At 39.9% G+C, this 13,417-nt stretch overlaps 1 protein-coding gene across 1 annotated transcript; it reads right to left on the bottom strand.

The window, feature by feature from the left end:
• Window positions 1-831: 831 nt before the first annotated feature.
• On the bottom strand, window positions 832-2,961 carry HBE1 (hemoglobin subunit epsilon 1). Its single transcript, XM_033207071.1, has 3 exons — window positions 2,608-2,961; window positions 2,264-2,486; window positions 832-1,084 (listed from the first exon to the last, which is right to left on the bottom strand). Exons 1-3 carry the CDS (start codon window positions 2,697-2,699, stop codon window positions 956-958), a joined length of 444 nt encoding a protein of 147 aa, XP_033062962.1. The 5' UTR covers window positions 2,700-2,961; the 3' UTR covers window positions 832-955.
• Window positions 2,962-13,417: the final 10,456 nt, after the last annotated feature.

Raw genomic sequence — 13,417 nt, 5'->3', positions numbered from 1 at the left:
TATTGCAATAGCATAGTAAAAGCTTGTATTTTTGTAGCCAGGCCCTGTACTATCTGGTCTTTCCTAGTCCTCCCTACCTATGTCTTACTCTCCCTTCTACTTCCAGAGAGCCAGTTTCATGCAAGTCACAAAGTCCTAGCTAGCTGGTTTTAGAATTTAAGCCTTTATCAGTATTCTATCTCCTACAGAAAGTCTTCATCACACCCTACAAAAACGTTCCCACTTAGATCCTAACTCTAACTTTATTTTAGTGCATGTTACATTCTATCAGAAGATAATGCACAATGATATCATGTGTCTTAGCCTTGGCTAACCATGAAATAATGGAATCCTTCAGGATAGAGCAGGATATTGTTGATACACACTCAATTCATCTTCTTATCTCCAAATCAATTTCATAAAACATGTGACAAGTTAGTTACTTCAAAATGTAAATAAGAGTTAATTAAAATAGTAATTCTAACCTATATTTTGCCTATCTACAAAGTTTTGTTTTGTTTTGTTTTTGTTGTTAATGAAAAGTAACATGTGCCATAAATCTGCTTTCTCGGGTACCACAAACACCTCCTTCTTTCCCTTGTGCAGTAAAAACTGCCTAGGAGTCTCTGTCCACTTAACTAACCATTTTCCCACCCTTATAAAGATTTTTCTCCATCATATCATCCTCCTTGGAATCCTGGAATTCTCCCATAACATCTGCATTAATTTTACAAGCCCCCATACATTTCTTAAGGAAGCTCTTGGTTCTTCCTATGTTTCTCTCCATCCCTTAGCCCATGAACACTTTTTCCTTTAACACGAGAGTAAAAGATGAAGAATATAAAATTGCAATTTTTGACTACTGAAGAAAATGTGCTTTATTAAACAGAATACTTTCTCTCAAGGCCAAGCCCAGTCCCCACGTGCAGAAGGAGGGTGTCAGGGTCATAGGAACACTGGCAAACTGGAAGAGAACTCAGTGGTACTTATGGGCCAGGGCAATGGCGACAGCAGACACCAGCTTCTGCCAGGCAGCCTGCACTTCAGGGGTGAACTCCTTGCCAAAGTGAGTAGCCAGAATAATCACCATCACGTTACCCAGGAGCTGTTAGGCAAAAGACAAAATAACACATAGGCATGTTGAGTAGAAGTTTCCGAAAACAACTTGCTGAAAAAACAAACAAACAAACAAAAACGGCTTTATACCTACATTCCTTGACAACCCTGACCTCAAACTGTTCCAAGGTTTGTGCCTACCCAGAAAATTCAGATGAGCTTAGGTTCAATTTTATTTTATGAGCCCTACATTCGACATTCTACCTACCTGCATCCTCACCCTCTCTTCCCATTTTACCAGTATTATTGGGCTCCCTCTCTCCCTATTTTTCTTTAAGCAGTTGTCTAATTTCTGTAAATGTAGAATGGGAGTGTGGTAAGAGTTCTCAGCAGGAGTTTAAAATCCCTAATAAATTCAGAAACAAGCCTTCACTTGGTTACAATACTGATGGGAAATTTAGTATCTTTTTTTTTTTTTTTTTTTGAGACCGAGTCTCGCTCTGTCGCCCAGGCTGGAGTGCAGTGGCCGGATCTCAGCTCACTGCAAGCTCCGCCTCCCGGGTTTATGCCATTCTCCTGCCTCAGCCTCCCTAGTAGCTGGGACTACAGGCGCCCGCCACCACGCCCGGCTAGTTTTTTGTATTTTTTTAGTAGAGACGGAGTTTCACCGTGTTAGCCAGGATGGTCTTGATCTCCTGACCTCGTGATCCGCCCGTCTCGGCCTCCCAAAGTTCTGGGATTACAGGCTTGAGCCACCGCGCCCGGCCGAAATTTAGTATCTTTTAGAAAATGTGTCTTATTTTTCTTTGAGAAAATCTTTTTTTTTTTTTTTTTTTTGCAAAAATCTCTTTCTAAACCTCAATTATCATGACCCACATAAAATAAGGCATTTCTATTTCCTTGAAATGGACTTTAATCTACCAAAAGCCAAATTTCATTCTTCTTTCACAAGTCTACAATTCTATAATACAATTCTCCGGGATAAACACATCAAGTTCTGGCACTATTTCCTGAAAAGTTGAGCCAATTCAGGCTGTTAGTAGTCCTTTACTGTCACTAGTTCTGAATCAGGTTAGTCTTGGTTATGCTCACTAGAAGTCTGCTGTTCTAACATCGAACTCGACCCATGATTTCTGAGATATTTGTTGATCTTTCCAATAAGATCATAAGCTTCAATTAATGTCAAACTATAAAGCCAAAAAATCATATCACCCACACCTGAACTCACCTTGAAGTTCTCAGGATCCACATGCAGCTTGTCACAGTGCAGCTCACTCAGCTTAGCAAAGGCGGTCTTGAGGTTGTCCATGTTTTTAATAGCATCTCCAAAGGAAGTCAGCACCTTCTTGCCATGGGCCTTGACCTTGGGGTTGCCCAGGATGGCAGAGGGAGATGACAGGTTTCCAAAGCTGTCAAAAAATCTCTGGGTCCAGGGGTAAACAACGAGGAGCCTATGAAATGACACCATATCAGATAAAAATTAGAGATGCAAAAAATCTTGAGGACTTTCCCAATCAACTTGCTAGGGTAATATTCACCCTTCATTCCCATGCATTAAGAACCAATGCTTACCTGCCCAAGGCTTCACCTCCAGCCTCTTCCACATTCATCTTGCTCCACAGGCTAGTGACGGCAGCCTTCTCCTCAGCAGTAAAATGCACCATGATGCCAGGCCTGAGAGCTTGCTGGTGATTGCAGCTGTGTCAGAAGCAGATGTGTGCTGCTGCCTCTCTGTGTGGCCTTTTATTCTTTACTGCCGAAGTTCTGGCCCCCTGTTCTCCATGGTACTTAAAAGTAATTGGTCAAGGCTGACCTGTGTCCCTCAGGGGTGGAGTCAGGTCCGGAGAGGGTCAATAGTGACGGATGGATAGCAAGTTTGTGATAATGTTTGCTGGATCCTGAGGCCCTTTTTTGTTGGCTCCTCATCTATCTGCAACACAAATTTCCATTTGTCCCCTTTTTTACCTTCTTCATCGTCTTCCAAAATGATATCCATCTCTCCCATTCTCCTTTTCCAAAAAAGCCTCATAAAAAGGAGCAAATCTCAAAATAGGAAAAAAAAGTTTCAGCCAAAGCACATTCAATATTTGCCTTAAAGGTGGTGACAGTGACAAAAACAGGGCCAAGAAAAAGAAAATAAAGCTGTTAAAACAGAATCTCACCCAGTTCTAGCTCTCTTAGGGAGTGCATTGTAAACAAAACTTCTGCACCTTAGTTCCTCTAGGGACACAAAAACCATACATAGTTCCTTCCAGAAACTGAACAGAATAGCAAGTAGTCTACAGTGGGACTAAAACCTTAATCCCAAAGTACAATACCTTGGGGTGATTCCCTAGAGAGGACAGACAGAAAAGATTACATCCAATGATTCCAGGGAATCCTCTCTCTTTTCATTTCTCTATGACCACAGGGGACATTGCCCACTTTGTGAGTATGGCCTGGGGCTCTCTTCTCGCTTGCCTGTCTGTCCTGCTTATACTTCTCACTGGGAAGGGAGCTGAGAAGCCTAAACTCCTAAAATCATTTAAAACCACAATTTGTCATCAGGGAAAAAAGTAAATAGATATATTAATTAGGCTAGGAGTCAGGGTATATTATTCCTCTGGTGTCTTTTTTTTTTTTTTTTTTTAATGTCCCCATTGTGATGACTTGCTAGCTCTTTACCTGGTAGAGCTGAAACTGGAAGTTGAGATTTACAGTGTATTCAATTCGATCCATGTGCCTGAAGAATATTGCCTATGCTATATCACTTAATCTGCCTTTATAATACCATTGTCATTATCCTCATATTTTAGAATCAAGGAATAAAGTCACAGAAGTTACTTAACTATCAATGTGACAGAAGTAATGATTGGGGGAATAATAGAAACAGAGTTCCACAAATTCCAGCATTGTTAATTCTAGAAAAGTCCCTTACATCACCATAATCTCATTGCCCCAGCCCAGTTCCTCCTTCTGGCTTGTTCTCCATCCATTTCTTTTCTTTCTTTCTTTCTTTTTTTTTTTGAGACGGAGTCTCACTCTGTTGCCAGACTGGAGTGCAATGGCACGATCTCAGCTCACTGCAACCTCTGCCTCCTGGGTTCAAATGATTCTCCTGCCTCAGCCTCCCGAGTAGCTGGGACTACAGGTGTGCACCACCACACCCAGCTAATTTTTGTATTTTTAGTAGAGATGGGATTTCACCATGTTGGCCAGGATGGTCTTGATCTCTTGACCTCGTGATCCACCCACCTCTGCCTCCCTCTCCATGCATTTCTGTCATTTCTTTCGCCTATGACTCCCCTTGCCCTGCCAGATCTGGGAATTTCTCTTCCTACAGTTTCCTGCATCTTCAGGCCCTAGAGGTTCTTGGTCTTTTTTACTTGGCAGTATGGCTTCTGTCTCCCAAGTCAAGTGCCTTTGGGGATTCTATATTCCAAGTTTACTAAGAGTGTTTCTCTCTTCTATAACCTGACCTTGTTATTTATTATATTTTCTTATGTTTGTGATTTAAAAAAAAAAAAAAACACTTGTGGCAATTAAGAATGTCTCCCTTGCTTTTCTCCCATGATTGCAGAAGTCTTTACCTGACTTAATGACTGCCCAGATTGTTATTATTCCAGGCCACTGAATTTCTACTCCATTTTCTTTTAGCTGTTAACCAAGGATATCTTTCTGGGCATATATTCTAACCATTGGCTAACACAGACATAACCAGGAATTCCTAAACTTGTTTTGTGTCACAGGCTAGTTTGGCAGACTGTAAGTGCTCAAAAAATATGTTTTATTGCATAAAATAATATACATTGGATTGTTAAGTTTAATTATACTGAAATACCATTATCAAACATCCAAACTTCACATTCGTGATATAGTATTTATTATATTTGCTTCTTTATGAAAGCATAAGATCTAGGATTGGGTCTACAGCTACCTTAAGATCCAAGTAGTGATGCAGATGAATGTTAATTAAAAATATCTGCAATGGGCCGGGCACAGTGGCTCACATCTATAATTCCAGCACTTTGGGAGGCCAAGGAGGGCAGATTACCTGAGGTCAGGAGTTTGAGACCAGCCTGGCCAACATGGTGAAACCCCGTCTCTACTAAAAATACAAAAATTAGACGGGCATGGTGGCGGGCGCCTGTAATCCCAGCTACTTGGGAGGCTGAGGCAGGAGAATCTCTCAAACGCAGGAAGGGGAGGTTGCAGTGAGCCAAAATTGTGCCACTGCGCTCCAGCCTGGGCAGTAAAAGTGAAACTCCATCTCAAACAAAAACAAAAATATCTACAATGACTACGGTGTAGTATGAAAATATCTGTGGTTTCTCTTTATAACTATGTAATAGGTACTGATGATACCACTCTAGTTTGTTCTTTGCATTCAAAGTAGAAGAAAATGCTAAATTTCAGTTACATGTATGTAAAAATACAGATTTTTTTTCTATAAACTTCACCAGCCCCCTAGGGTTCTGTGGACCCCAGATTAAGACTTCCTGGGACAAAATATATAGCCTAGGAAGACAGGATTCTAGGTTTGGAGAGAACATATTTGATCACTCAAGTAAAAGAACAATGAATGGACAAAAAGTTAGCTCAGCTGCTTGTAGCTTGAACCAAGCTGAGCTTGGCTACTCAGAGAAGAACAGTCCTTGAGATAACACAATTTTTTTAACCAATTAAGATACAGATCTGGGTTTTCAGGGGGAATTTGCTACAGATCCACAGTATGAAGGCGGTGGCCCTTCCTTAGAACTTGAATGTGAGGGTCAGACATTGCCAAAGTCCAAGGAATAAGGACTAGGTCTCTCAAGGTCAAGAGTTTGGAGAACAGGTTTCTCCCTAAAACAAACCCTATGGGTAATCCCATCATTCTTCCCATTCAGAGTGTGGACACCAGTCTTCTCTTAGATTCAGAGTATGGGGTTGATCCTCTCCTGCTCCCTCAGAGCCAGTTGCAGGGCCTACATTTTCTTTTCTTACAGGTTCCAGACCTGGCTTGCATCCAGGGATCTGTCCCATTCCATGCTTCCTCATGGCTAAAGGTGGTAGGGAGGAGCTTCAAGAAAGGTTATAGGATTGAAAGGCCAGGTTTGTGTCTCAGTAACAAGGCTAATAAATCCTGACTCAGAAGTCAGGTAGGCTGCAGGCAGTCTCATTATTGCTTCGATGCTTGTTGGTTCAACATAAATTGCTTTACCTGCTCATTTTTAAGCATTTTATTTGTTTATCATATGAGATATCATCAAAAATGGATTATTGCCTTTCTTTCCTATATTAAAAGCCCAAAATTTAGAGGGATAAGTGTTATGTCCATCCAGGATAGATCAGAAAGATTAGACAGTCATAAAAAGTAATCAGTAAGAATATTCATTTATTGCCTATATAATTAAAATTAGTAAAATAAAATCTATGTATGTCTTAAGACATTTAAGTATAAAGGACTTTTAGAAAGAAACACCCAAATGTAATGAAGATTAATTTCTGCTTCTTTGGGTTTGCTTTAGCATTTGTAATTTCATAAGTTCTATGCAGGATTCTGAAAACTGTAAGATGCCTAATTTAAACAAGGAAACATCCAATATTTTCTCTCTCTCTTTTTTTTTTTTTTTTGAGATGGAGTCTTGCTCTGTCGCCCAGGCTGGAGTGCAGTGGTGGGATCTCAGCTCACTGCAAGCTCTGCCTCCGGGTTTACACCATTCTCCTGCCTCAGCCTCCTGAGCAGCTGGGACTACAGGCGCCCACCACGTCGTCCGGTTAGTTTTTTGTATTTTATAGTAGAGACGGGGTTTCACCGGGTTAGCCAGGATGGTCTCGGTCTCCTGACCTCGTGATCCTCCCGTCTCGGCCTCCCAAAGTGTTGGGATCACAGGCTTCAGCCACCGCACCCGGCCACATCCAATATTTTCTTAAATCTTTCTGGCTAATTACGACATGTATTTAACCTAAAGAGTCAAACATTGTACTGTTGTTCTTAGATGCTATTAGTATGAAAAATTATATAAATTAGATTATTGTTAGGTAAAGTAGGCCCTTCACTTTACTGAATGTTTTCCATGATATTATCTAAGAAACAAGTACTTTAATGAATATTCTTTACCAAATAACTTACTTTATTTTTAATTTTAAAATAGGAAAATTGTTAACAAGGCTTGTAAACCACTGATGGGAAAAGGGCTGCTTAGGATTCTAAATTAGCCAGATTTGAAATTATTCTGCTCCCATTATGTATCTGAATTTATATTCTCAGAACAGAAATAGATGTAAGCAAATGATTCTCCTAGATTTTGTATTAGATTTTGCATTAGCCAGGAATGACTTAGATATCACAAGTCATAAATTCTGTGGCTGCCTTGCAGGAAGCCTGTGGCTATTTTCTAGCGTCATTGTAAAGAATGAGAGAATAGACCATAACAAGTGTGCAAACTGTTGCTTTCTTTTTTTTTTTACTTTTATTTTAAGTTCAGGGGTACATGTACAGGATGTGCAGGTTTGTTACATAGATAAATGAGTGTCAAGGGGGTTTGTTGTATAGATGATCTCATCACTCAGGTATTAAGCTTAGTATCCATTAGTCATTTTTCCTGATCCTCTCCTTCTCTCACCCTCCACCCTTTGATAGGCCCCAGTGTGCATTGTTTCCCTCTATGTGTCATTTAGCTACTATCTGTTGTTTTCATAGTGTGCGTCTGCCTCATTTCTCAAAAAGTTTGCAGGTGAGTTTGAGCCAGGGCTGTGGCTCATTCTCAAGAGTGATCTCTCTCCCTGGCAACTTGGAGCACAGATATCCTATTGGGTGACGGACCTCGGGAGCCACTGTGCCTAAAGTAGAACCAGAGATACTTGTGAATGTTAATTAAGCAGGCGGGATCGTTAATGGGAAAAAGGAGTAGAAAGCCAGAATCAGCCAGTTATCACCACACTTTCCTACATCATGGGCCTTGAAGGTTAAAACTTGAGTCTGTCAACTTAGAAAACTCATAAATATCCCATTTTCCTCTGAAATATAGCTTTACTTTCCTGGTTTCTTTGACCTTTTGAGACCTTGAGTAAATAAAGTTGTCTTCATTTATTTTCATGATTAAAATTCTAAAAAATTTTGGGGTTTTTTTAATTAAATTGCATTGCCTGATGTATTCTATGAACTAAGAACATAGAAATAAAACAATACTCTAAAGTAGTTCAGAATGTGCTTTCAAATTATATAAAGAGTTAATTCAAATAAGACTATTTTAAGTGCAGGGCTTTGAATCCTATGTCTAGAAATTTTGAAAAACATCTGATTATATGCTAAGATTCTACCTCTAGCGCTGGAACTGAGAAGGCCTTGACTTGGTGATCTTTTTAAAATTCTGAAACAACAGCAACATAAAGCTAATGACTTTTTCTTGCCTACGCATGCTATCTTCAGTACTTTGATTAGTACTGAAACTATAACATAGTATGTTTCCTGAATAAAAAAAAAATGTGTATTTCTCTGGGGAAGGTTAAAACTGAGGATTGGCAAGTGAGCAAGGCTGAAATGGAAGAAGCAATGACTTTGTTAGACCGCTTTCATTAACAAGATCACCCATCATGAGGAATTATGGGAAACCAGGCCCCTTTGTTTTGTGTTACTAAGGGTGAGGATGCTTAATGATTTTTCCCTCCTCCAGGCTTCTTTTAGGCATCGATAATTCTAGCCCCACAGGAGTTTGTTCTGAAAGTAAATTCCTGCAACCCTGAGCTTATTGAGGCTGAGGCGTCTGTGAAGGAAACAAACATCTCCTCTAAACCACTATGCTGCTAGAGCTCTTGCCTATACTCAAGCCTCATTCAGACCCCAGTGTCACCAGTCTCTTCATGTACCTATTGTTTTTTCTTCTTCTTCGTGCTTGTTTGGTCATGTTTTGTGGGAGGTTAGGGGCTTATATTATTTATTTATTTATTTATTTAATCAACAGAGATGGGCAAACTCATTTTTTTTTCTTAAGCCTTGGGATGGTGATAACTGGGCAGCGTCAGAAACTGTGTGGATATAGATAAGAGCTCAGGACTATGCTGAGCTGCAGTGAGGGAGGGACCTAGCTAAAGGCAGTGAGAGTTAGAATGCTCCTGCTGTTGCCTTCTCAGTCCCCATGCTTAGTTTCTACACAAGTAGATGAATGGAAAAAGGTGTAAGTTAGTGTTTGAGAGTCCTGCATGATTAGTTGCTCAGAAATGCCTGATAAATATGTCATGTGTGTATATGTGTGTATGTATGTATGTGTGTATATATGTGTGTGTGTGTGTGTGTGTTGTGTTTACAAATATGTGGCTATCATCAAAATGTGAGGGCTAAAGTAACCAGATAACTTGCAAGTCCTAGGATGCCAGGAAAATAAATTACATTCCAAAAATCTAACTGAGACTTAAAAAAAAAAAAAAAAGTGATCCATGGACACAGGGAGGGAACATCACACACTGGAGCCTGTTGGGAGGTGGGGGGCTAGGGGAAGGACAATATTAGGAGAAATACCTAATGTAGGTGACAGGTTGATGGGTGCAGAAAACCACCATGGCACGTGTATACCTATGTAACAAAACTGTATGTTCTGCACATGTACCCCAGAACATAAAGTATTAAAAAAAACAGTGATCATAAAAGAGGCTCAAATTTAGCTATAAGAGATGGAATGACTCCCAGAATTCTTAACTATAATCTTATAGGATATTCTCATGTATAAATAGAGTATGTTTATCATTAGAGATTTGGCCAGCCAGGAAAGCACAGAAAAAAAAAAGAAAGAAAGAAAAGGAGCTCTGTTGCCCTACAGTGCGGAGATGTTTTGAACCTTACATAACACTGATGTCCAGGCCAAGGCCATCCTCCCTATGAAGAAGGATGAATAAGCCACATCTGACACCTATGAAATAATGTTTATTTTAGTGGCATGATTGCATTAGGCTATCTGCCTTGGCACAGTTTTTCTTTACTTTTACCTGACTGATGAAAGGAAACAACTAATTGCTTACATAAACATGACTGTGCCAGTTATAAATTTCAGTGTAAATAAACACCCTGGTTTTGATATTCATCTTTTGAGTCTTTTATTTTGGTCAGAACACATTTTCAAGAGCAAATCTCTGCATACAAAACAAATGAGTCCAATTCTAGAACTCAGTAATTCCATCAAGCCTCTGCCTGCTGAGGGCTAACTAGCTCTACTCAGGCTTAGCACTTCCAGCACTACTCCACTGATTTCTTAGTGTGTGCAGAGCAGTGGATGTGTCAGCATATATCCTTTTACTTGCAGTTGTATGTGTGTTTGGCTGCTCATTCATTCATTTGAAATTGTAAAATTGCTAAGAATAGAGCACAAAAACAGAATAGAGGAATAAAGTTCCTGTTTTCATGGACTTGATAGTGGAAAGAGCTTGACACTAAATAAGCAAATGAAACATGTTATATACCGATGAGGTTAGGTGCTATGGAGGAAAAAACAAAACAAAACTGAAATGAAGGCCAGAGTGTGATTAGGACAGGGTGAAATGGTATTGCTACTTTAAGCAGTATGGTAGGAAAGTCCTCACTATAAAGTTAACACCGGAGAGGGTACCCATAGATGATGAGGAATCTATTTATATGAAATTGTGATTAAATATTTAAGGCATAGGGAATGGCAAATGTAAATACTCTAAAGATGTAAGATGCTTAGAATTTTCAAGGAATATCAGTAAGGCCAATGTAGGATTAGATTAAGTGAAGGGGAGAGTAAAAGATGAGTTCATAGAAGTCCTAAATTATAAAATTTGGGACACTAATAATACCTACATCATAGAGTTGTAAGAAAAAAACTCTCCACACACACACATGCATATATATATATATATATGTATGAGAATTATATATATGTATCTGTAATAAACACAATATATGTGTGAACAATTATTGTAGAGAATTGTAAAGAATTGACTTTATTATAAGTCATATAGGAAGCTACCAGAAGACTTTGAACAAAGAGGTGACCATATATGACTTACATTTTGAAAAGATTAATTTGGATGCTATATTGGGAAGAAACTGTAGTGGGGCAGTGGTAGAAGCAGGAAGATTGTTATGAGTCAACAGCTATAATTTAGTTAGTGGTGATAGTGACTTAGACCAGAGTGGTAGCATTGGAGGTGAAGGCAAGGGGTCAGCCTCTGAACACATCCTTTAAGGAAAAAACAACAAGATTTTCTGACAGAGAATATGGAACTGGTGTGTGTGTTGCACTCATGCACACTCTAGTGCATGCTAATTTCTGGGAGAGAGTATGTGTCAGAGTAAGGATTTTGAAGCTAGGCAAAGTGAGTCTTTGGGTTGAATTTTGTCAAGGTCTTTGTTCATCACAGTCTCTACCTCAGAATTGGCTTTAAAGTTGGAAAGCTGGATGGGTGGATAGGGAAATGAGAAACCATCTGTGGAGCTTGTCTACACATCATGCCTTTAGCCAAAGTGACATCAACAAGTATTTCTTGGATGCTGACCACAGGCTTATGAGCCAGGCCCCTCTACCTGAAGGAAGTTCATAGTTTCTTTAAGGAGGGAAAATGGTAAGATAAGTCAGAGAACAATCAGACAGAATTCTGTCCAGTCAGGGAATTTGACGGGTTTTTGTTTGTTTGTTTGTTTTTTGTTTTTCTTGAGACAGAGTCTCGCTCTAGAGGCTGGAGTGCAATGGCACGATCTCTGCTCAGTGCAACCTCGGCCTCCCTAGTTCAAGCAATTCTCCTGCCTCAGCCTCCCAAGTAGCTGGAATACAGGCTCCTGCCACCACGTCCAGCTAATTTTTATATTTTTTAGCAGAGACCAGGTTTCACTATTTGGCTGGGCTGGGTCTTGAACTCCTGACCTCAAGTGATCTGCCCACCTTGGCCTCCCAAAGTGCTGTGATTACAGGTGTGAGCCACCACACCTTGAGGAATTTGATGTTTAGGCTGTGACCTCCACACTAGGAAAGGAAGGTTAACCACTCCCACCCCCCCTTCTTCCTGCGAATACCCAATCACATTGCAGAACAACACCTGCCTTCCCTAGAGGCATGCCTTCATCCCTGATGAGTTATTCCTCCATGTGTAGAATGGACTAAGAAGGATAGAATTCAATTTAACAAACTTTGAGTACTTACTACAGCCTAGGCATTGTGTTGACAACTACGTTAGAGAGAGAAATAGACAAGGTATAAACTTTTCCTCAGGACCATCTACATAATTTCTAGGCCCAATATAAAATGAAAATGAATAGGCTCTGTCAAAAATTATTAAGGATTTCATGTCAGGAACAGCAAGGATGTTAAACCAAGCATGGGGCCATCAGGCTATATCTGCTATTCATGGTATGAAAAAATAAACTATTCTAGTTATTTAGTGACATCTTTCAAGTTTAGTCTGATGTCACCCTTTAAACACTTCCACTCAACCTAAATGATGCTAGTCTTTCTAGACCCATCCATGGAATTTTTTCCCTACTGTTTTGTTTCTAATTAATTTGTGATTTAAATGGCTCATATTCCAGCCTGTGCCATAGTTATTACACATTTAACTCACTCTCTGTATTCTGTTGTCTGTATAAATACTCTTGAGGTTGATTTCCTTTCTTAATGTTTGCATTTATGTTAGACATGCATCATGTAGCCTGTCTTCATTCCTATCACAAACATATACTTGAATCAAAAAGTAAGTTTTAGCATAGCATCACTAAATCTTCTCTCTGTGCCCTTAGCGAAACCAAGCAGACTGACAAGAGGTCATTCATTCACCAATGAATACAAAAATCAATGTCAAGTACATGTGAGGTCCTGTAATGGGTCCTGGGCCTGCAAAACTGTCACAGCTGCTGACCTCAAGAAGCTCAGTGGAGATATAAAATTCATCTGAAAATTCCTCACGGGTCTGTTGAACTAATTTATCTGCCTCCTTTAAATTTGTTCCTTTTTGTATAGTTCCTTAAATCATGTCACATTTCTGAAACATCTTTGCCACTGCGAACTCCTACAGAAGCCAGCTTCAAAGCCATGCTTCTGGAAGCCTTCTCTGACCCTTGACCTGTTTTTTCTCCCTGCGAGCATTATCTCTGTCACTGTTTTTCGTCCTCTTGTAGTCCTGCACAGTTACCCACACAAGTGAACCCTTTCAGCCCTCCTGGAGGAATGTTTCTTTCCTTTCAGGACCAGCGTTGCCTACATTTTCCCAATAGCACCACAACTGGCCTGAGATGTGTCCTTAAGGTGAGAGCTTCCCAGTAGCAGCCCTAGTCAGATCTGACCCTGTACATGAGCATGTCCTCTAACAGCACTGGCCTTTTGTCACCGAGCTGTCCGGGGTGCCTTCAAATGGCAAACAAGGTTTGTTTTCTTTTCCTTTTTTCATGCCTTCCTCTTCCGTACCTTTTTTTCAA

This window comes from Trachypithecus francoisi, unplaced genomic scaffold (genome assembly GCF_009764315.1).
Source record: "Trachypithecus francoisi isolate TF-2019V2 unplaced genomic scaffold, Tfra_2.0 Lachesis_group8, whole genome shotgun sequence".
NCBI lineage: Eukaryota > Metazoa > Chordata > Mammalia > Primates > Cercopithecidae > Trachypithecus > Trachypithecus francoisi.
Note: the sequence above shows the minus strand (reverse complement) of the source record. Positions and strands in the feature narration are given on the sequence as shown.